The sequence below is a fragment of the Prunus avium genome, chromosome 4, assembly GCF_965620075.1.
Source record: "Prunus avium chromosome 4, drPruAviu1.hap1.1, whole genome shotgun sequence".
In the NCBI taxonomy this organism is placed as follows: Eukaryota; Viridiplantae; Streptophyta; class Magnoliopsida; order Rosales; family Rosaceae; genus Prunus; species Prunus avium.
In genome coordinates this window covers 15,544,074-15,566,773 of record NC_142287.1, presented here as the reverse complement: position 1 = coordinate 15,566,773, position 22,700 = coordinate 15,544,074, and the positions used below count along the sequence as shown (strand labels likewise).

Below are 22,700 nucleotides of genomic sequence, written 5' to 3'. Positions count from 1 at the left end.
GGAATAGGTAGAAATGGTTGTCAATGGGTATTGGTTGAATTCTGAAACAATCAGTTGCAATAGGTTTGTGTGAAATATAAATAAGAAACATGAGATTGTAGGTACGAGAGAAGTGATCGAATACGCAAACTTATCCTAACTTAGGTGGCTAGTTCATAAGTATTGGATTATTTGGACGCTCCAAATAATGTGAAATGCGTAAAATGCTGGATTTCTAAATGCAGAGGCTCGGATCCTATGATCACTACACCGAAAATTTTTTAGGTGTACTAAAAAATGTGTCTAATTAGTACCAAAAATTAATTATACATAATTAAACATGCGGTTATATTTTTATATAAAAAAATTAATTCTATGTGGACACCCGGATGTTATTATTGTGCAGACGTTGTTTATTATGACATTTACACCGTGATAATGTGCTATAGACTAAAACTTAATCTTTTTGACTAAAAAAAATGACGTGAAGTTGAAGGTCAAGAAAGACGATATTATCATATATATTATGCATGTGGCTGATGGCTCAAAGAAAATATGCAATATAGTACTTGAGAGAACCTGTCTCTCTCAAGATAAAGCAGAGTCGACGCCTTTGACAGAAGGAAAGATATAATAAATTAATATTTCTCCTTAAGGATAATCAGAGAGAGCCCATTCAAACTTCAACTGAATTAATTGGAAAATCTAAATGAGATCATGTCGTGATGTGATCCAAACTTCAAGTGAAATAACATGTAGAAATTATATATTTTTTTCTAAGACATAAAAGAGATAAAGACTATTCTACTTAGCTCGGTGTCACTTCTTTCTTGTGGAAGTTGTGAGGAATAATATTTCCACACTAAAAGCTAAGGAGTGGAAGTTGTGAGGAATAATATTTCCACACTAAAAGCTAAGGAGAATTGAAATGAGAGTTTTAATTCACAATTAATTAGAATTCTAAGTACGCACTATTTTTGTTAATTAGAACATAATTGACAGTACATCAATAAATTTGAATTAAAGCCAAGAATTATGGTTAAGTCAGCTAATTGAAGAATTGATTAAATCAGAACTTTTCCGCTTGCAGGTGTTTCGTATCCCCAACTCCTAAACTAGTAGAGAGTTCTATCTCTCATATGATCTTCATACAGCACTGGATGCAATGGCCGATGAGTCAAACAATAGATACAAGTCAAGAATGCACCACTAGAATAATATTAGAAAAAAGTTTGCAGCAGACAAAGGTTGATCCTTTCGTTAAAACCAGACAAATGATCCTTTCAATTTTGATCAAGTTCACGGTCAAGAAGGACGATGAGTCAAAAATGATGAGCAAAAAATAATATATTCAGAAACTGCTTCAAACGAAATCAGTGAGCTAGAAACAAACAACGGAAAATTACACAAGAGTATGACATATCACGTCCAGTTTGAAATGTCTACGCCTGACCAACAGAACACATAATAAAACTAATATTATTTCGCCGCGATGTGTACGTTATATATTTTTCATAAGAAAAGTCACATGAAATGATAGAAAAGAACGTTGGTCACAAAAATGGAATTTGGTGTGCATGACCGTTGACCTAATATTTATATACTGGGTTTTGTCCTAATTTCTTTTGGAAAACAAGTGATCGCAGGAAAAACTACTATAAAAGGAGCATCAAACCTACCATTTTTCACATCCATCAGTTTTCTCTCAAAGCTTGTGCTACCAACAGCTTACCAAGTTCCATAACATCCCAGTTCTAGTGAAATGGGTTCCCTAACAACAGAGCATAAGCTTCCTACCATCAACTTCTCCATTGAAGACTTGAAGCCTGGCTCAGCTTCTTGGTTGTCCACCGCCAAACAAGTCCGGTTTGCGCTCGAAGAATACGGCTCTTTCGTGGCACAATATGATCAAATTTCTGCGGAACTTATAAACAAAATGTTTGGCCAAGCCAAAGATTTGTTTGAGGTTCCCAAAGAAAACAAAGTAAAGAACGTTGGTGACGAACCCTATCGTGGCCATATGGGTCCAAACCCTGCCTTGCCACTCTATGAAAGCTTGTGCATCGACAATGTCACATCCCCACAAGAAACCCAAAAGTTCAAAAATCTCATGTGGCCTGAGGGAAAGAGCAATTTCTGGTAATTTCAATGTTCACTATCGATAACTTATCCCTATTATTTATGGTACCGATAATTTGATTCAATTTCATAATAAGATACTATAAACATTTTTCTGGCGACATAAGTTTACCAAGAAAACATGACTCGTTTAATATCTTACTTTGTTATTTCTTATACGTACTCTAATTTTATTTCTTTTTGTTTTGGCGCATGCAGTGAAACCACAGATTCATTTGGGCAGTTATTGGCACATTTGGAACGCACTGTTGAGCAACTGATGTTCGAAAGCTATGGGATTGGAAAGCAGTACGAGTCGGTTGGTAGTTCGAACGGTCACCTTCTTAGATTCATCAGATATACAGTACCAGAGGACAAGGATGCCACCGTAAGGTTTCCGAGCCACACAGACATAAACTTCACCACCATTGTTGTTCAGCATGATATCGCTGGCTTGGAGATCAGAACCAAGGAAGGTGATTGGATTAATGTTGAGTGTGCACCCTCACAATCACAGCTCGTATTCATGGCGGGTGATGGATTGCAGGTGGGTCCCATACACTAACCAAAAAATTAATACTTAATTTTTTTAGTTAAGAATACTCTATTTATTATTTGTTAATGAATGTAGACATTTATGTGCAAGTTGTGGTTTTTTTTATTTATATTAATTAAACTTAAGAGCATAAAAAAAATACATATATAATTTGCTCTGTGTACCTGGTCAATTAAAGCATACGACTTTCGTAGAACAAAATTTATACACAGATATAAATAAATAAAAAAGACTCTGTATATACATGTTCATTCTTAGTTAAACATAAATCTCTTATATAAATGATATTGATTTGCAGACATGTAATCTTATTTATTTTTTAAATTAAACGGCAACGAGAAATAAATAAAGAAATCACTCTACGCATGTGCCTGCTTAGTTAAACATTTTGCTTTTATTATATAAAACCAAATTTGCATTAATTTGATGTGAAAATTCAACTTGGTGTTTGATTGATTAGGTGTGGAGCAATGACAGAGTGAAAGCTTGCCACCACAGAGTGAAGCATTGCGGAAACAAGACAAGATACTCAATTGGGATGTTTACATTCAACAATGGGATTTTCCAAGTGCCGGAAGAACTAGTAGACGAAAGCCACCCACTGCTCTATAACGCATTTGATAGCCGTGCCTTTATTCGAAAATATGCTACAACTCCAGAGCTCAAGAAGGAAGCGTCTCCCATCAAGGCCTTTGCCGGTGTCAAAGCTTAATTTATAGAATTATGATTGCTGATGTTTATAATAAGCCATAATAAATGTGTTCTTGGTTGCTTGGAATCTGTCTTCATTTCCTTGGCTTCCGGGAACTGTGGCACGTCGTGCCTAATCTTTTAATTCCTAGTGGGGGGTTTTTTTTTTTTTTGGGGGTACTTGTTAGTTCCTCATGTTAATAAAATATTATTGCTTAATCTTTAACAAAAAAAAAAAAAAAGAGAGAGTCAACTTTCATGTTCTTCACCTTCAAATTGTGAGCTGATTGAGCATCGATTTCGTCATTTATTGATATATTTACAACATGGAGAAAGATAATGGGGAATTATCGTCGCCTTTGTTTATTCAAAGCCGTCATGGTTGAGCCCGTGTTTTCATACCCCAACTACAACGGTGATTCATAGTCGTTGATATTACGTCTACACCACAGTACTCGTTCTAGAAGTGTCGTCTAGTCGACTTCTGCAAACAAATGACATGGGAGTTTATGTCTCTGAGCTTTTAAATATCTTGATAAAAAGAGGGAAGAATTTTATTAAATCAACAAGAATAAATAAAGAGTACAAAAAACACATATTGTAAATGAAGTCATCACAAAAAACATATATTACCAAGTCTTTAAAATGTGGATGGAAAACAGAATTATTTTTTAAATATACATTAAGAGTATTAAATGGGAAAATACTAACTAGGTTTACTACTATGTGAACACAAAATGGAAAAAAAAAAAAAAACAAAAAAAACCAAATCCAGCCCTGCCGTTGGAGCTTTGAATTTGAAGAATGCAATGCTTATTGCAATTAAGAATTGTTATTAATTAGGCTAATTTCTAGGTATATTGATTATATCAATCCTATTAAAAAAATATTCAGTATATAAATTATCAAAAAGAAGAAAATATTGATTACTTTGTGTAAATTCAAGAGTGGAAGGCTTTCATTGCAAATGTAAAGTGATGTGGATTAAATTCATTGCCCTATTTTCAGGAGGCCTTGAGAACCACGACACAGTCATCCCTATTTATTTTTCCAGATTGTTAATAGAGAGAGTGTAAGGTTTTCATTTGTACTTTTTTTTTTTTAAAAATTTTAATTTTGGCTCTTCTCTTAAACCATCAAAATTATTGGAATATTAATTAGATTCTAGGGTAGAATTAGTGTGGGTTGAAGGGCTTCCAAGTCTCCTTGTTGCAGTTCAAAAGGTAACATAATTTACATTGTTCACATGGATTAATCCATAGTTCGCTTGGATTGATCCAACGTTCATTCTTGCATGCTGCAACATATGTCTCTTAAGTCTGTTATCAGTTGTATTAATACTTTCTACAAAAGTATTAATCCATTATGCATCAGTTTTATTTATAACTTTGTTAGATTTCTTTATTCTATTGATATTTCTTATCTAACCAAAGCATGAGGTTTATTAGATTTATTAATGACTATCTTTATAAAATATTAAACCCTTATTTCTAAAGATTTCTTGATTATTATATTTTATCTTTTCTAAAAGTCTGTTTTTATTGGACTAACGTCATTTTAGTCCCTGGAGGTTTAGGGTCATTATTGAAATGGGCCCCCAGGTTTCAATTTCATCAATTTCGTACCTGACATTTCAAAAACTTACCAATTTACACTGGCTGTTACATTGACCATCAAGTCAGATGTTAAATGATGACGTGGCAGTCGTGGGTCCCACCACATAATCTAACTAGCCAGTCGAAATAGTCTAGACGAAGGGCATTTTCGGGAATTTTTTTTTGTTTTGTAAAAAAGGAAGTTAACTATTTGCTTCGTTGCACCTTATATTCAACATAAGGTGAGAGGAAGCTGGCCAGAGGAAACTAGCGAAGAAGATCTAGAAGCGATTGGATGCCCGGAATGGATGAAGAGGCGCCAATGTGTTGGTGTGGCAAGGCTGCTACAATTCGGACCTCTTGGACAAATTCGAATCCTGGGAGGCGATTTTCCATGTGTGCAGCAAAGGTACGTGAGAATAATAAGGGTTTTAAGGGTTGCCAGTTCTGGGCATGGTTTGATTCGGAAATATGTGAACGGTCAAAGGCAGTGATTCCTGGGCTTCTAAAATCGCGGAACAAGCTGGAGAAATCAGTGGCAAAGGCAAGACAAAGAGAAAAGGTCGTCTGGGTGTTGTTGGTGGCTTCGTGGGTACTGTTTGCAAGCTTCATTTTGGGAGGGATGCGTGGATCTGGAGTGAACAAAAAGAGGAGTTTCGAATTAGCTTCTGCCATGCTATGAAGTGTTTCTGGGTTGTTGGTTATTGGGGTATTTGTGTTGTTTGTGTGCTTTTGTAAGGGTTTAATTGCTATGTAAGTGTTAAGGCACACATCAAATGCATTTAGTATGTTTTTGTTTGTTAATGGGATTGTGAAGGCAACATTTGCAGTGAATTACATGTAAATTAAGTCAAAATGAAGTGAATGCCCAAAACAATGTTAAGAGAAGTTTGAAAATTTTGCCAAAACAAGCAATGCCTAAAACAATACATGTGCTAAATAAAATCAAATTATGCAAACAATAACTTATAAATTTTCCAATCAAAATGGGCTCAAAATAGCTAGATAATACATTCACAATTACATATTTCCTGTCCTATGAAATCCATTACAAAATGGCAATCAGTGGATGTATTTGCATTCACAGTGGCTGAAGCTTATGTGAATGCCATTACATCCATAAAAAAGGTCATTCATTAAGTTACACATGACCAATTGACCAAAAACAACCCCTAATCACAAGTCATTAAGTTATACAGGACCAATTTACCCTAGGGTTTAGGACCCTTTAATCACAAAAATGCCAGTCTAACAACCCCAAATTGTAATGATTCCCTTTTTCAGTTAGCTTCAATCTACAACATTTGATCCTGCAATTGATGCACAAGTTGATGAACCAGGACATGAAGTTGAGGCCACTGAAGGTTGAGAAGTGGCATGTCCTTTCTTACTTGGTTTTGGCTGCACAGATTATTCAGGATGTTAAGAGAGGATTTGGAATTTGAAGAAAATTGATAAGAACCATCATAAACAGAAGTTAGTTACCAGAGGTTTCCCTTTTTGCACACGCCTTGGAGGCTTGGATATTTTCTTTTTGGTGCTTGGACTAGCTGAAGTGGCTGATTGGGATGGATCAATAGTGGTCTACAACAACAAAATATTTGTCAGGATGCAACAAAAGTAAGTATTATTAAGGGATTGAATTGAGCAAGATTGAGTTGCTATACCGGGATATTTTCAGTACTTCTCTTCCTCTTACTTGCAGTTTTGGCCTTTGGGGGAAGATTCCTATGGCAAGTCCTCCTATTGTGCCCCTTTTTACCACATTGCCCACATTTGAGAGAGTCCTATGTGTTGGGAATACGAGACAATGCAGTTTCAGCTGTGTTGCTTGACTCTCCCATCTTCATTTTGCCCTTGTGCTCTCCCTCTTCTTTCTTTCTACATTTTCTTCGCCTTCCAGGCTGTTTAGAGTAAGAAGGAGGAAGACATGGTGGAAAGTCAGTCTTACCCCACATATCCATCCCATTCATAGGCAGTATGAGATTATCATATGTCTTCAAGTAAGTTGTGTTAATGTATGCATTTTGAGTATTTCTTTTGGCTTCCTGATCGGTGCATATTTACATATCATTTTGTACCCTTCTAGCTTATGATTTGGTTATGTTTTTGAGTTAAACTTGTGCTTTTAATCCTTTTTGTGTTTATCTTTCAGTTCATTAAGATTTAGGTAATAATGAGGGCTTTGGATAGTAAATGATGCAATCCATGCATGTTAGGGCCTAATTTGGATGAATGGATGAAGAGCTTAAAGACAAACTCAATTTTGGCTACAGTCCCCTGCCAGCTCAGTTTCGTAGGTCATATTGCAAGCTTTGTTTCAGCAACCTACATAGCTCGGATGAGGCCACATTCTTCATGAAAGTTGTTCCAATGGGTGTGTAATATAACATATCCAAAATTCAGCCCCATTGGATAAATATGGAGTCTGTTACCTAGCAAACACAGAGCCATGCTCAGGATGGATTTTATCAGCGCGCAAAATGAGTTAGCAATTTGTTTTGGCCTTAACTTCCTCCTCCGACCTTGGATTGGCCCAAATGATATATGGCTGGAAAGAAGACATTCTGAACTTCAAGTTTGAGTGCTTAAAGTCTTAATTTGATTAAGGGAAGGCCAATTCGTAAGCCCTTGAAGTTTCTGGTCATGCTGACCTCAGGATGAGCTATTATTTCTAGTTGGAAGCTTGGTCATGGTGACATGAAGATGAGCTAGGGCTGCTGGTGGGATTTATTAGTGAAGTGCATCAACCATTTCAGATTTTATAATGCAAGTGTTGTATGCATTAATGAAGTGCATCAACCATTTCAGATTTTATAAAACAAGTGTTGTATGCATTAGCCATACTTAATTCAGATTTTCAGCTTCCTTAGGCCTATATATAGTGAGGTTTCCCAAGCTTGTAAAAACACCCCAAGGGGGGGAGCTCTCAAACACTTCTCTAGAGCTCCCTTCCCTTCTCTCCCTCAAATTCTCTTAATTTTGCTTTCTAGTTCTCAATTCTAGCTTTCCTTTTGCTTCTTAGTTGTAGTTTATTTTTCTTTGTAATGTAAATTCTTTTCTTAAGTTTTCAAGTTGAATTAGTTTCCAAGTTTCAATTATGGTTTTTGTTCTTATTCATTATGCTTATAAGTTAATATGCTAGTTTGAATGATTGATCACCATTTAGGCTTGCATGTTAGCTATCTTGGTTTGAATTAAGAGTATACACCATGCTTTAATTCGAATTGAACTATGAATAGGAAGAGTATGTATGGACATTCGACAACAGGGATTAGATACATGCTTGGTTGTTTAAATTGTTCTTCTATGCTTAATGGGTTCCTAATGCTTAATTTTAGGTTAGACAACAAATGATCAAATTAGGGAATTAGGAACACAAGGTTATGACCACACACCATGGCTTAATCATACTTTAGCTAGAATCAATCCGTTAATCTAATTGAACTTGGGAACTTATTTGCTTGAGGTATTTCCTTTTTCTTGTTTTATTTATTTCTTTTTTTTCATTTCTATTTTGTGTAGGAGAAATGAATGGGATCATTCAATCACCAATCCTCGTGGGATCGACCTCGCACTTACATACGCTATACTACCGAACGGCTCGTGCACTTGCGAGTATCACAAGTTGAGGATGCAACTGAATCCATTTTGGTGCAGCTGTATCTACGCAACACTTCCCTTGACAATTTTGTAATAGGATTTCTATTGTTTTTATCAAACTCAAGTTTAGATTAAGAATATCTTCTCTAGGTGTTCTTAACTAACAACTATCCTATGGAGGTTCAAGCAAATTGACAAAGGTAAATTGTGCATTGCATCACATAACATTAAATTGATTTCATAAAATGATGACTAGTCATCTGTTTCTCGTATGACTAGTCATCCTTGTTTTGTAGGATTACCAGCTTTTTTGTCCTATTCTCCATTCCCTCTCTGCTACCATGTGTCGGTTCTGACCTAAGGAATTTTGTGTAAAAACCTCTGCATTCCTCTTTTGGTAGCTGTGACTTTGGTAGGCAAGTTTTGGAAAGTTTCCTTGGAAACTATCGCTTCTTCCTCAAGAGCCACCTTCATATTTTTCATCTTTGAGTTTTCCAAATTGTTTCTTTTTGAAAACTGCATTTGAAAAATGAAAATCTGTATCTAGGTAATTAAAACACTCTCTCATTTATATCTAAGTCAGATTCAAGACTGATTTCTTCAAGAGTATGGTTTCTTGAAGAAATTGGTCATTCTCCTTTGAATCCAAATTTTGGTTTCAGTCTGAGTTAGAGCTTGCAAGCTAGTGCCATGGGATGAAAGAGCTGGAGAAGGAGCTGCCATTGCCATGAAGAACTGAGCTTGAAGCTTTGCTAAGTTGGAGAAGAAGATTGCACAAAGGAGGTATAGCTCATCTTCCTAAATAGATCTAGGTTTTTCTTGAGCTTGCTTGTGTTCCTTTGTAAGAATCTTTTTCTACTTAGTGGATTGCCTGGTCGGTTGATGACCCCCAGTTTTTCCCAATGGTGGGTTTCTGGGTGAACAAATTTCTGGTTTGCATATCTGAATTTTCTGGGTTTGTGTTCTTGACAGTTGACTAGTCATCACATGTATTTCTGGGTTCGTGTTCTTACAGTTGACTAGTCATCTTTTTCTGCTGTCTGATGCTTACTTGATTATGATGCTTTCACACACTTTCACCATAGTTGTTGCTAGCACAGGGGATGCCTAGATTGACGGGTCCTTCTGAGTGCCTAGGTTGTCACTAGTAATTCTCTAGGCTTGCAGGTACATATTGATATGCTCTGTGTATGTTCTTGGTTGTGATTATTCATGTCTGACAGTTGACTAGTCATAAGAGTATTGGTCAAGGTCTAAAGTGTGTGAAGTTTGTCTTGTTTTTGTTTGAGTGTCATTTAATTTACCCCTCGTCACCTAAGTGCCAATTTCAAGTTGTTGTCAAATAGCAGTCATCCACAAAATCCATGACATTAAGACCCCCTTTATAATTTATGGCTGAAATAGCATGAACACAAGGCCATCCCTGCAAATCCCATGCTCTACAAGAACAACTCCTTAATTCCAAGTCCACAATATATTGTGCATGGCCACCAGCTGACACTTGGAATTTACCTCCACCTGACCACATTGCCACACAAGCACCTGCCTTGGCTTTATTTGCCTCCACCTTTTTAACAATTCTTGGGCAGATAGGGTTGTTCCATTTTTCCATTTTATCCCTTCTTCCCTGTATTCTCTTCATCAGCTTACATCTAATATACTCCAACATTGTAAGAATAGGTCTATCCCTACATTCCAAGATGGTACCATTGAAGGACTCACACAGATTATTCAACACCATGTCACACTTCAAATGAGTGCTGAAGTGTGATTTTGACCAATGCCTTGGAGGTTTATCTAGAGTGGTGAGCCATTCATATGCATCCTTGGATAGTTTTTTAAGTTCTTCCATGGCCCTTGTAAAGTGGGGGATAGTGGTTGCATATGATGCTTCCCAAAACTTGTCTCTCAAGCTTTTTGCTTTGAACAATATCCTATAATTGCTAAAAAGATGTCTTGCACAGAACCTATGGTCACAATTAGGGACCACTTGCTGAAAAGCAAGCAATAAACCTTTTTGTTTGTTGGATATAAAGGTGAAGCCAAATTGATTAACAATCTCACAATCCTTAACCAATAGCTCCAGAAACCAAATCCAAGATTCCTTGCACTTTGATTCCACAACTGCGTATGCAATCACTCAGGTTTCATTGTTGCCGTCTATACCCACTGTAGTTAACAATTGCCTTGCATAAACACTCTTCAAAAAGCACCCATCTAAACCTATAATGGGCCTGCATCCAACTTTGAACCCTTCCTTAGCAGCTCCTAAACAAACATACAACCTTTGAAATTGTGGTTTCCCCAACTTTTCTTTGAAATCACACTTAACCATTGCTATGGTTCCTGGATTAGTGTTCCTTAATTCCTGACAATAATCCCATATTCTTGAATATTGTTCATTAAAAGTGCCCTCAATCAACTTTAGCGCCTTCTCTTTTGCCCTATACACTTGTTGTTTTGACACCCCTGTATTATAATCCTTCTCAACAGTCTCCTTGAATGAGCTAACAGGCCACTTAGGATTGGTCTTTAATGTCTCAACATATTTCTTGCTTATCCAAGTTGACTTGACAGTAGGGTTCTCCCATAACTGTGTGCATGTGTGCTCACGTACATATGTCTTCACTTGCAATGTGTTCTCATGTTGCATTTTTTAAGCATATATCATCCACTCACAATCTGGGTCTCCACAAACTGCCTTCAACTTCAAAGCCTCACTCCTAATAAATACAACATCCCTTTTCTGCAAGATGACATGTTCTCTGACAGCTGCCCTAAAGACCTTACAATCAGTAAACAACATGCCAATCTCAAACTTTGGATCTGCCATGTCAGTTGCAGCATTGAACTCTAGCCAATTCTTATCACCTTCATGGTCAGAATTACAGTTGGCATAATCCTTACACTCAGAATCTTCAGAATCCAATTCAACATCTGTAGGCCAATCAGGAGAAGCCTAATTCCCAGTTTCTTTCACCCCTGTCCATTCAGTTTGGTCATCCACCCATTTTTCAAAAGAAGCATCATCTTCATCTTCATCTCCATCTTCACTAAAGTTCTTGGAAATCACATAATCAGAGTCCTCACTATCAACAGAATCATCATCAAAATCTTCAAAGTCTGCAGCAGTTGCATATCTTCTTCCACTTCTCAACTTCATAGAATGGCTTTTGGACTTGGTCCTAATGCCCTCAACAGTTCCTTCCACAGCTTCTTTGTCGTTCTGTTGAACATTATTTTTCCTCCTCAATCCCTTGCATCTATTTTTTACCAAAAGCAGACTTGACCCTATGTGACATGTCATCCGTCACTTTATGTTTGCCTTTGCCTTTGCCAGAAGAACCCTCATTATTGACAGTGGTATTGACAGTAGCCTTTTCTTTGCCTTTTGTAGAAGCTTCATCAGTCAAGCCTTCTTCATTCAACTCTTTGCCTTCTCCACCTGCTTGTTCATTAAACCCTTCTTGATTCAACTCTTTGCCTTGTCCACTTGCTTTTTCATTAAACCCTTCTTCATTCAACCATTCTTCATTCAACTCTTCTATTACAACACTTGTTTTTTTCACCTTTCCCACCTGGGATACTACCCCACCCATTGGAACAATGGCACCATAATTGTCATCAAGTTCCTCAATCACTACCCCAGTGTTGGTCCCAAAATCATCATCTAAATTTATAAATATGTTTGAAGCCACTTGACTGTAAAACTGCTCTTGACTGCATGCCAACACATGTTCTAGGAATATATTTATCAACCTAGTGTCTGGCACAAATGTTAGCATGTCTTAAGCATCTTTATCCTCACTCAACTTAACTAGGCCACCATCAAAATGACCACTTGGAATATTGTACCAGTAGTTAATGATACCTTCGTACCCTAACTCCTTTACCATGCCATCTATCTCAGTCATTGACATTCTATGCTTATCACAATAATCAAACCAATCAACAGACCCATTCACATAATAGTTAACTCTTAGTTCACCATTGTGGTACATTTCAATAGAAAATCCATCCTCATCCCCTACATGTCAAAAGACACACATAAATTTTAGTCCCTAACAAAAATACATTCAAGGCTGTTTACACATACAAAAAGACAGAAATCATTTTACCACACAAAAAGACACAAAAGCCAAACTTTTCATGCCAGTACACACATACACAAAAGGAAAGCATTACTGTCATTGTAGGACCATATACAAAAGCCAATTAAATTGACACAGTAATAGTAAGACACACCTAACTCGAAACTCACAATCAACATCCATTATAAAAATCCTTGTTTCCAATAGCCAAGTTTCACTCGAAAAACACCATCTACCAAGAATCTTAGCATAGTAACCCATACGTACCGTATTAAGGTTGTCCATATCCTTTGGGACAAAGTGCCCAACTCATATTCTTCAGTGTTTTCCCAAACCCCCGTTTGCAGTTTGATTTTTGCACAAGATGAAGATTCTTTCAAGATTTTGAAGAAACCCTCTCTCAGTCTCAGTCTCTCTCGAAAACTCAGAAACAACAAATTTTTTCCTTTGTTTTGTTCGATTTCATTGTCCAAGCCTTGGATATTGGAACAAGATCCTTGGAAGGCGAGCCCATTGCAAACATTTAACTTCCTTTAAAAAAAAAAATTCCTGGAAATGCCCTTCGTCTGGACTATTTCGACTGGCTAGTTAGATTATGTGGTGGGACCCACGACTGCCACGTCATCATTTAGCGTCTGACGTGATGGTCAATGTAATGGCCGGTGTAAATTGGTAAGTTTTTGAAATGTCAGGTACGAAATTGATGAAAGTGAAACCTGGGGGCCTATTTTGATAATGACCCTAAACCTCCAGGGACTAAAATGACGTTAGTCCTTTTTTATTTCATGTCATACCTTTGAGAATGTCACTTTATGTCAAAGCATGGATGAGTTGTCTGCTCATTACTTCCTTTCTTGAGCAAATCATCTGGCTATATTTAATATATCTTGCTTTAGACTTTGGCCTATGAATTGAATACTTTTATTCAACACCCATGTGAGAAAACTTTTTCCACATTTTAATAAAAAGTTGTGGCCCCTTGTTCCAAGCCATCAAAACAATATGGCTTATTTTATTTCATCTTTATTAAAAGCATGTAAGAAAACATTCTCCACTCTTGAACACTTGAGGGTTATGTGGATGATTGCATACACATAAACACTTCCCCAAGTTGATTTATACTCTTTACGGCTGAATGTTTTTCATTGCTTGATGTTGTTAATATTATGTTAACTCGCAATTGTACGGGGCAATTAGTAGTATAGCAAGACAAGTACGAGGTCGTACCCACGAAGACTGAGAAGTTAAAACTAGTTATGTACTTAGATTACCAAATTCAAGAAAGTAGGAGGTTATGTCTAAAACAGAATTTAAAGTAAGAGTGGTTGTGATTGTTGAACAAAAGAAGCAAAATGAAATTGCAAACAAAAACAAGTAAACAAATGTAACAAAGAGTGGTTTTAAAGTTGGAAAACAGATTTGGAGACTAGGGCATTCAAATCACCATAACAATTCAATTCTGGGTTGTAAGGAGTCAAGTAACAAGTCTAATTCATATTCAAAGATTGATTCTAGCTAAAGTATGATTAGGCCATGATGTCTAGTTCTAACCTTGTGTTCCTAATTCCCTAATTTGATCATTTGTTGTCTAACCTAAATTAAGCATTAGGAACCCATTAAGCATAGAAGAATAATTTAAACAACCAAGCATGTATCTAATCCCTGTTGTCGAATGTCCATACATACTCTTCCTATTCATAGTTCAATTTGAATCAAAGCATGATGTCTGCTCTTGATTCAAACCAAGATAGCTAACATACAAGTTCTAATGGTGATCAATCATTCAAACAAGTATATTAACTGATAAGCATAATGAATAAAAACATGAATCATGAATCAAACTTGAAACTTGAAACTTCAAACTTATAAACCCAGAATATTCATGTTAGGTTACATCGAAGCCCTAGTTATGAAATTAGCTGGTCATAATGGAAAAGAAACTTAGATAGAAATGAGAAAACATAAGGAATGCAATAAGAGTAGAAAAACCCCTTTTCTGAAGTTCTTGTGGTGTCCAAGACTTCTTCAAGTGCTTCTCCACGTCTAATGCTTCTCCAAGAGCTTCCTGATCGGTTCATAATTGTATATCATTTTGTACCCTTCTAGCTTATGATTTGGTTATGTTTTTGAGTTAAACTTGTGCTTTTAATCCTTTTTGTGTTTATCTTTCAGTTCATTGAGCTTTAGGTAATAATGAGGGCTTTGGATAGTAAATGATGCAATCCATGCATGTTAGGGCCTAATTTGGATGAATGGATGAAGAGCTTAAAGACAAACTCAATTTTGGCTACAGTCCCCTGCCAGCCCAGTTTCGTAGGTCATATTGCAAGCTTTGTTTCAGCAACCTACATAGCTCGGATGAGGCCACATTCTTCATGAAGGTTGTTCCAATGGGTGTATACTATAACATATCCGAAATTCAGCCCCATTGGATAATTGTGGAGTCTGTTACCTAGCAAACACAGAGCCATGCTCAGGATGGATTTTATCAGCGCGCAAAATGAGTTAGCAATTTGTTTTGGCTTTAACTTCCTCCTCCGACCTTGGATTGGCCCAAATGATATATGGCTGGAAAGAAGACATTCTGAACTTCAAGTTTGAGTGCTTAAAGTCTTAATTTGCTTAAGGGAAGCCCAATTCGTAAGCCCTTGAAGTTGCTGGTCATGCTGACCTCAGGATGAGCTATTATTTCTGGTTGGAAGCTTGGTCATGGTGACATGAAGATGAGCTAGGGCTGCTGGTGGGATTTATTAGTGAAGTGCATCAACCATTTCAGATTTTATAATGGAAGTGTTGTATGCATTAGTGAAGTGCATCAACCATTTCAGATTTTATAAAACAAAGTGTTGTATGCATTAGCCATACTTAATTCAGATTTTCAGCTTCCTTAGGCCTATATATAGTGAGGTTTCCCAAGCTTGTAAACAGACCCCAAGGGGGGGAGCTCTCAAACACTTCTCTAGAGCTCCCTTCCCTTCTCTCCCTCAAATTCTCTTAGTTTCATTTTCTAGTTTTCAATTGTTATAATGAGATCTTTGTGCTGAAATTTTCCTTTAAGTCTTTCCAGTTCTACTTTAATTTTCATTGTTATGTAAATTCTTTTCTTTAGTTTCAAGTTTGATTAGTTTCCAAGTTTCAATTATGGTTTTTGTTCTTATTCATTATGCTTATAAGTTAATATGCTAGTTTGAATGATTGATCACCATTTAGGCTTGCATGTTAGCTATCTTGGTTTGAATTAAGAGTAGACACCATGCTTTAATTCGAATTGAACTATGAATAGGAAGAGTATGTATGGACATTCGACAACAGGGATTAGATACATGCTTGGTTGTTTAAATTGTTCTTCTATGCTTAATGGGTTCCTAATGCTTAATTTTAGGTTAGACAACAAATGATCAAATTAGGGAATTAGGAACACAAGGTTATGACCAAACACCATGGCTTAATCATACATTAGCTAGAATCAATCCGTTAATCTAATTGAACTTGGGAACTTATCTACTTGAGTTAGTTATTTTCTTTCTTTCTTGTTTTATTTATTTCCTTTCTTTTTCATTTATGCTTTGTGTAGGGAAAATGAATTGAATCATTCAATCACCAATCCTCGTGGGATCGACCTCGCACTTACATACGCTATACTACCGAACGGCTCGTGCACTTGCGAGTATCACAAGTTGAGGATGCAACTGAATCCATTTTGGTGCAGCTGTATCTACACAACAAGTTTTTGGCGCCGTTGCCGGGGATTGGCAACATAGTTTGGTTCTATTTCTTTTCCCTACTTGTTTTATTTTTATTTTTCATTTTCATGTTCTTCTAAACAATTTCAAGTTTTAAAGTTAATGATGTTAATGGACCAGTTGTGTTTGTAGTCCAACAGAAAAGGACAATTGCCCAACAAGCAAGAGAACTGGGTTTAAGTCCCAGCTTACACAACCCATTGATGCTTGTTGCTTTGAAGCATGGAATTGGATGTGTGTTGATATTCCTTTTCAATTTAGTTTTTATTTCCTAATCCTTTTAATTCCATTTCAAGTTTGTGTGTTTGTTTTAGAAATTTATGACAGGTTAATAAAGAGGGAGAAAGAAGGCAATTTCAAAGATGGGAAGTGTGGAGTAGTGGGAGAAGTCGCGACCTCCAAGTGCATCACATTCGACCTAATCGCTTCAAGGGGGAGCATTTCAATCCTTTCTCTTCTTTGAATTATGTTTATTTCCGTCATTGTTTTTACCTTTTGGTCCGCGTTGAGTTCTTTGTTTTTCTATGCTGAATCCAACCATATAAAGAACGTAAAATTTGGACTTACGGTTGGAAAGTTATAGCCTAAAAACTGAACAGAGGTCGAAGCTGAAAAACATAGAAACGAATCTGTCCAAATGGTGATAAATAGGTGATAGAAAGTGCTGTTTGTTTTTTTTCTTTGGTTTCTTGGTTTGTTTCTTTTAGTACAACAATTTATTTCGTTTGTTTGAGTTTGTTTAGAGTACTTAGTTCATTTTCGTTTATGGTTTGTTGTTTCATTTATCTTAATTTGTTTTTGTTTCTTTTTCTTACGAGAATATCTTTAAAAAATTTATTTAAAAAAAAAAAATTATTTTTCATATGAGCTAACTTTTGGTAACTCCAGTAAGCACTTCCGTCAATACAGTGTCTAGGAGTTCTTTAGGCGACACCTTCGGTGTCTAAGAAGTTTGGGTTTTAAGCGGGACCATTGTGACCCCTCCAACCTTCCCGGATCCCCTGGCTGTGTTTTCTGAGGCCCTTAACTGGTCATCCGTGAGTTGCTTGTATATTCGTGTGTTTTTAAATTAAGTTTTATTTATTTATTTATTTTCTTTGTTTTCTTTTCTGTATAGTCTTTGTTTTTGTTTTGTTAAGTTAGTTTATTTATTTATTTACGTGGTATGGTTAGTTAGTTTATTTCTGAGTGTTAAAACACATTTTTATTTCAAACGCTGCATTAAAAACAAAAAACAAAAAAAAAACAAAAAAAAACAAAAAAAAAAACTTCTTCTTCTTCTTCATCTTCATCATCATCATGGCTTGCCTCTATTTTCTCTTACTTGCAGAATCTGCAGCAGCTCGACATGGTCCTCATTTTTCTTCTGCAGTGCTTCCACGTGCTGATTGGCACAGTAGAGCCGCTTCTGCAAGTCCGCCACCATAGCCTTCAAGGAAGCTATTTCCTCGCTCATCGCGGCACACTCCCTTGTCCTCGCTAGTAGGCGCATGCCCAAATTGGTAGCGGAGACCGCGTGGAGCACAGTTAAATTGTGGGACTCCTCCACCGCTGCCTTGTCAGACCTCTGTGCCACATGCAGATGATCTGTCGGAGTGAGCTTGCTGCTAATCATGCCTCCTAGCAGCACTGCTCTGTTCGGCCGTGCCTCAGAAAAGTTCGGTATTGCCTCAGCAAAGTTTGAGGCCGTACCATGATGATATGTGGAGTTTGGGAAGACACGGTTTGGAGGAGCCCTTATCTGGGCATTCGGAGGTGCAAGGGACAGCTCAAGGTCGAGATCATCAAGGTGAGTGCATGAGGATGCCATTTTTTTTGTTTCTGGATTTTTTTGATGTTTTTCCTTGAGTTTGCAGGAAGAAATGCTGGGTATCATCCGCTTGTAGAGGCGTGCTTTAAATAGACATATGCTGATGAAGGTGCCAACACCATTTCGGATTTCCCGGGCATGCTCGACCTAATCGCTTCAAGGGGGAGCACCTTTACTTTTACTTTACTTTTCTTTTTTCCGTGTTTTCTGGTGTTTAATGTTTTTGCCCGTTACTTTCATTTTCTAGAGCTTTGTGTTTTTGCTTTTCCCTTTCGGCTATCATCTTTATCTTATTTTAGTTAGGGAAATGTGTTTTCTTTTCCGTTTGTCGTCTTTATTTTATTTAAGTTTGGGAAGTGTGCTTTCTTTTCCGTTTTTTTTTTTTTTTTTTTTTTTTTTTCTTTTTCTTCTGCAACTTTACTATTTTATTTCCGAAACAAAATAACGAAAATACAAAAACAACAAAATAAAATAAAAACAACAATAATGCAGTAGGAAATCATTTCTTCTCGGTGCTTGGTGTCTCGACCATTGGAGCTTTGAGTTTGGCCCTCTGGCTGTCCTCTTCCGGGGCTTCACGCACAGCTTCTTGGGGCTCATCACTTGAGCTCCCAAAGATCGCAATCTTAGCTTGAGCGTAACTACTCTCGCGATCTGCTTGTTTGCGTTTACCCGGTCGGTCTAGGTCCTCCAGCTGTTTTCGCATGTCGCGAGAGTACAACTCTACCATCTTTGATAGGTTTCTATTCTCGTCCCGCAATACTTCTAGCTGGTGTCGATTCACCTCCACTATCCTTGACCTCTCCCTTTTCAAGCTTTTTATAGCAGTCTGACACTCCTCAACCATACTTCGCTCCGCCGCCAACTGACCTTTCAGCACCTCTACCTCATGGGACTTCGCAAGTAGGCGATGACCCAAACTTGCGACTGTTGCCGTACTCTGCACGCTCAGTGCTAGGGCATCGCTCACGACCCGGTTGTCATCCCTTGTCCCCAGAACACGTATATCTTTAGGAGTCACTAAATTTCTAGCCACTCCAATAGCAACATCGTTGTCCAGGAGTATTGAGTCAGTTACTGTCACAGGCCCCCGTGCGGAAGCAAAGTAGGGCATCCATACTGGTGCCGCTGCTTGGCCTCGTGTCTGAGTCGGTGGAGCTAGGTTGAGATCCAACGAAAATGGGTAGTTAGAGGCCATTTGATTTCTCACTCTCTTTTCTTCTTTCTTTCTTTTCTCTTTTGTGTGTTTCTGAGTTTGTGTTTTTTTTACCCTTTCTTTTTACCTTTTATAGACTTAGTCTGCTAACCCTAGCCGCTGCGGTTCTGAGTTCTGTGCGGCCCTTACGGCTTCTCTCTATATGTCGCCGCACCCGTTTCCCAACCCCCCTTAATTGCATTTTCACCTTTCACCACCTTCTAGTGAAAAAGTCGTCCCGCTTCACCCAAGAAGCCAATAATTCTGGCTTGGGGGATGTGACAGCTGCTTCTGCGCGGCGACACGTCCCTCACCCCTTTCACCCGTGACTTCCCAGGAACCAAGGCATCAGGGACCACATTCTCTCTTTTCAGAAATCCCGCATTTGCGCTCCCAATTCACGTTTCAAATAAAATTTCAAAAAAATTTCAAAAATTAAAAAATTAAAAAATTAAAATTGAAACGTGTGGGCTTCAGATTTCATTTTGGGTCGGTTTTTCACCTTGTTTGGGTTTCAAGGTGGGTTAATTTAATTGTGGGCTTTGGGCTTCAAAATTTTTTTGGGTTTCGGAATTGTGTGATTAGGGTTTACTGTTTCATTTTTTTGTTTGTTTGTTTGTTTGTTTTGTAATTTTTATTTTATAATTATTTTGTTTTTGTTTTCTTTTGTGATTTTGTGATTTTTTTTTATTTGCTTTAATACCTTTCATTTGTTGTTATGACATTGTTTGTGGCTAATTTTTAAACATTGAGGACAATGTTCATTTCTAGGTTTGGGGGTATTGGAGTTTAGCATGTAAAATTGGTTTTTCCTTAATTTAATTTAAATTTTTTTTTATTTGCTTGTTTTTATTTTTATTTTATTTTGTTAAGTCTTGCTTTAATTTTGATTTTGATTTTGATTTTGATTTTGATTTTATTCACTTTCCGAACACATTTGATGAGATTGTGATAAATGTTTGCATGACTTAAATGAAAATTGAATTTTATTTATTATTTATTTTTTTTCCTTGTAAATTTTTATTGTAAAAAAAAAAAAAAATTAATTAATTGATTAATTTGGCATCGTTCTAGCATGATATGTTCGAAACCTTCTTTGCACTTGCCATTTGTTTCATAATTCTCCAATTAAAGGATTTGCATAACCCAAAGAATTGTATCAAGCATAAATTAGACTTATATAACCATAAATGTGAGCTTTTGAGCCTTGTGCTTCATTTCATGAGTGTTATACACATACTCTTATTTTCTTGTCATCAAAGTTGTTGTTTGATCTCATTATTCATTGATTTGGTTGAATACTTAAAAGTCATTCATTCTTTTGCAATTCGATTTCATGACATTTAAGAAATGATATTAGGCCCTCTTTGGATCGTTTGTACCTTTCAAGCTAACCTTATGCATGCTTAAGCATGATTTTCCATTGTTAACCATTTTGAGCCTACATGTAAACCTTTTCTTTCATTTACCAATTATATTTCCTCGCCTTAGCCTGAAAAACAAATATTTACCTTTCTAAGGAACTCATGAGCTTTAATTGGGATGTGTTTTTCATACTAAGTTTAGGAATTGGTGTTACATTTTGAAGGAAAAAAAAAATCACACCATTGGTGAAAGAAAAGAGAAAAGTTGTGATTAAGTGGTGGTTGAATGAAATTTCATTTTTGGGTTTCATTTTTGGGCCTTCAAAATAAATTGGTGTTTAAGGAAAGGAGTATGAATCATTGTAAATGAAGGTATAAGGAGTTTTGATCGCGTAAAAGAAAAAATCTAATCGTGATGATTCGAAGTCTTGTAAACAATTGTTTTATGCTCTTATATTTTGAGTTTCTTGGACTTTGTTTTATCCATACCCTTCATTTCTTACTCAACTTACACCCTTGGCCCCATTACAACCTATGCTAAAGACCTAAATTGATCTTAAATGTCATGTGGTTGAATTGCATTCATTTTTCTACTTTTAAGTGTTTGGCATCCTTCTTGAGATCATATTAATGCAAGTCCTTCATCTTTTTATTTCGAGTTAAGTCCTTATGGTTTAACTCTAACCTCATGTTTATAACTGAGTATTGCATTGTAGCCCTCTTCCGAGTGATTCATTTGTGAGAGGACAACTTTGGTGAGATTTGAAGTTGCATTTGTGCTTGGTATGATTTTTGAAATTGTGTGGAAACTAAGATTGGGGAATTTGTTGCATTTGGCTATCACACTACTACACTTTGAGCATATTATGTTTTGAACTTTGCCGCTTTGTGAATAATGTCTAAAATGGAGCTTTTATTGTCAAAACGTTTAAGTCATGTGCATGAGTCATTTCTCTTCACAAAATGTTCGGAAAGATTGTTTTGAGTTTTTATTTTGATTTTGTTTTTTTTGTTTTTTGTGTTTTGTGTTTTGTTTTTATTTTTATGTTTGTTTTTGGTTTTGGTTTTGCTTAAGAACTAACAAATCTAATAAGTTTTCTAACCATTTTGTTTTGTAGAGTTAGAAAAACGTTTGTGGGTATCGTAACTGTTAAACCCTCAGGAGACACAACTCCTCCTACTAGGGATGCCTAGAGGTTTAAAGGCTTGTTGCATTCGCTCAATGCAATCGAGTTACCTACGAAAGTGGTCTAGTTAACTTCTTGTTTTGTTTTTAACTTTGTTTTGTGTTGTTTTGCTCGAGGACTAGCAAAATCTAGGTTTGGGGGTATTTGATCGGTTCATAATTGTATATCATTTTGTACCCTTCTAGCTTATGATTTGGTTATGTTTTTTAGTTAAACTTGTGCTTTTAATCCTTTTTGTGTTTATCTTTCAGTTCATTGAGCTTTAGGTAATAATGAGGGCTTTGGATAGTAAATGATGCAATCCATGCATGTTAGGGCCTAATTTGGATGAATGGATGAAGAGCTTAAAGACAAACTCAATTTTGGCTACAGTCCCCTGCCAGCCCAGTTTCGTAGGTCATATTGCAAGCTTTGTTTCAGCAACCTACATAGCTCGGATGAGGCCACATTCTTCATGAAGGTTGTTCCAATGGGTGTATACTATAACATATCCGAAATTCAGCCCCATTGGATAATTGTGGAGTCTGTTACCTAGCAAACACAGAGCCATGCTCAGGATGGATTTTATCAGCGCGCAAAATGAGTTAGCAATTTGTTTTGGCCTTAACTTCCTCCTCCGACCTTGGATTGGCCCAAATGATATATGGCTGGAAAGAAGACATTCTGAACTTCAAGTTTGAGTGCTTAAAGTCTTAATTTGCTTAAGGGAAGCCCAATTCGTAAGCCCTTGAAGTTGCTGGTCATGCTGACCTCAGGATGAGCTATTATT

General features: G+C 36.7%; 3 protein-coding genes across 3 annotated transcripts; 2 read left to right on the top strand and 1 right to left on the bottom strand.

The window, feature by feature from the left end:
• Window positions 1-1,657: 1,657 nt before the first annotated feature.
• LOC110750486 (deoxypodophyllotoxin synthase-like) lies at window positions 1,658-3,611 on the top strand. The gene is made up of 3 exons (XM_021950833.2): window positions 1,658-2,118; window positions 2,317-2,644; window positions 3,114-3,611. Exons 1-3 carry the CDS (start codon window positions 1,742-1,744, stop codon window positions 3,363-3,365), a joined length of 957 nt encoding a protein of 318 aa, XP_021806525.1. The 5' UTR covers window positions 1,658-1,741; the 3' UTR covers window positions 3,366-3,611.
• Window positions 3,612-5,242: 1,631 nt separating this feature from the next.
• Window positions 5,243-5,620, top strand: LOC110750511 (uncharacterized). Its single transcript, XM_021950850.1, has one exon. The coding sequence runs from the start codon at window positions 5,243-5,245 to the stop codon at window positions 5,618-5,620; it is 378 nt and encodes a 125-aa protein (XP_021806542.1).
• A 4,248-nt stretch (window positions 5,621-9,868) lies between these two features.
• Window positions 9,869-10,393, bottom strand: LOC148294890 (uncharacterized). Its single transcript, XM_088252290.1, has one exon. It carries the CDS (start codon window positions 10,391-10,393, stop codon window positions 9,869-9,871), a length of 525 nt encoding a protein of 174 aa, XP_088108416.1.
• Between the last annotated feature and the right edge of the window lie 12,307 nt (window positions 10,394-22,700).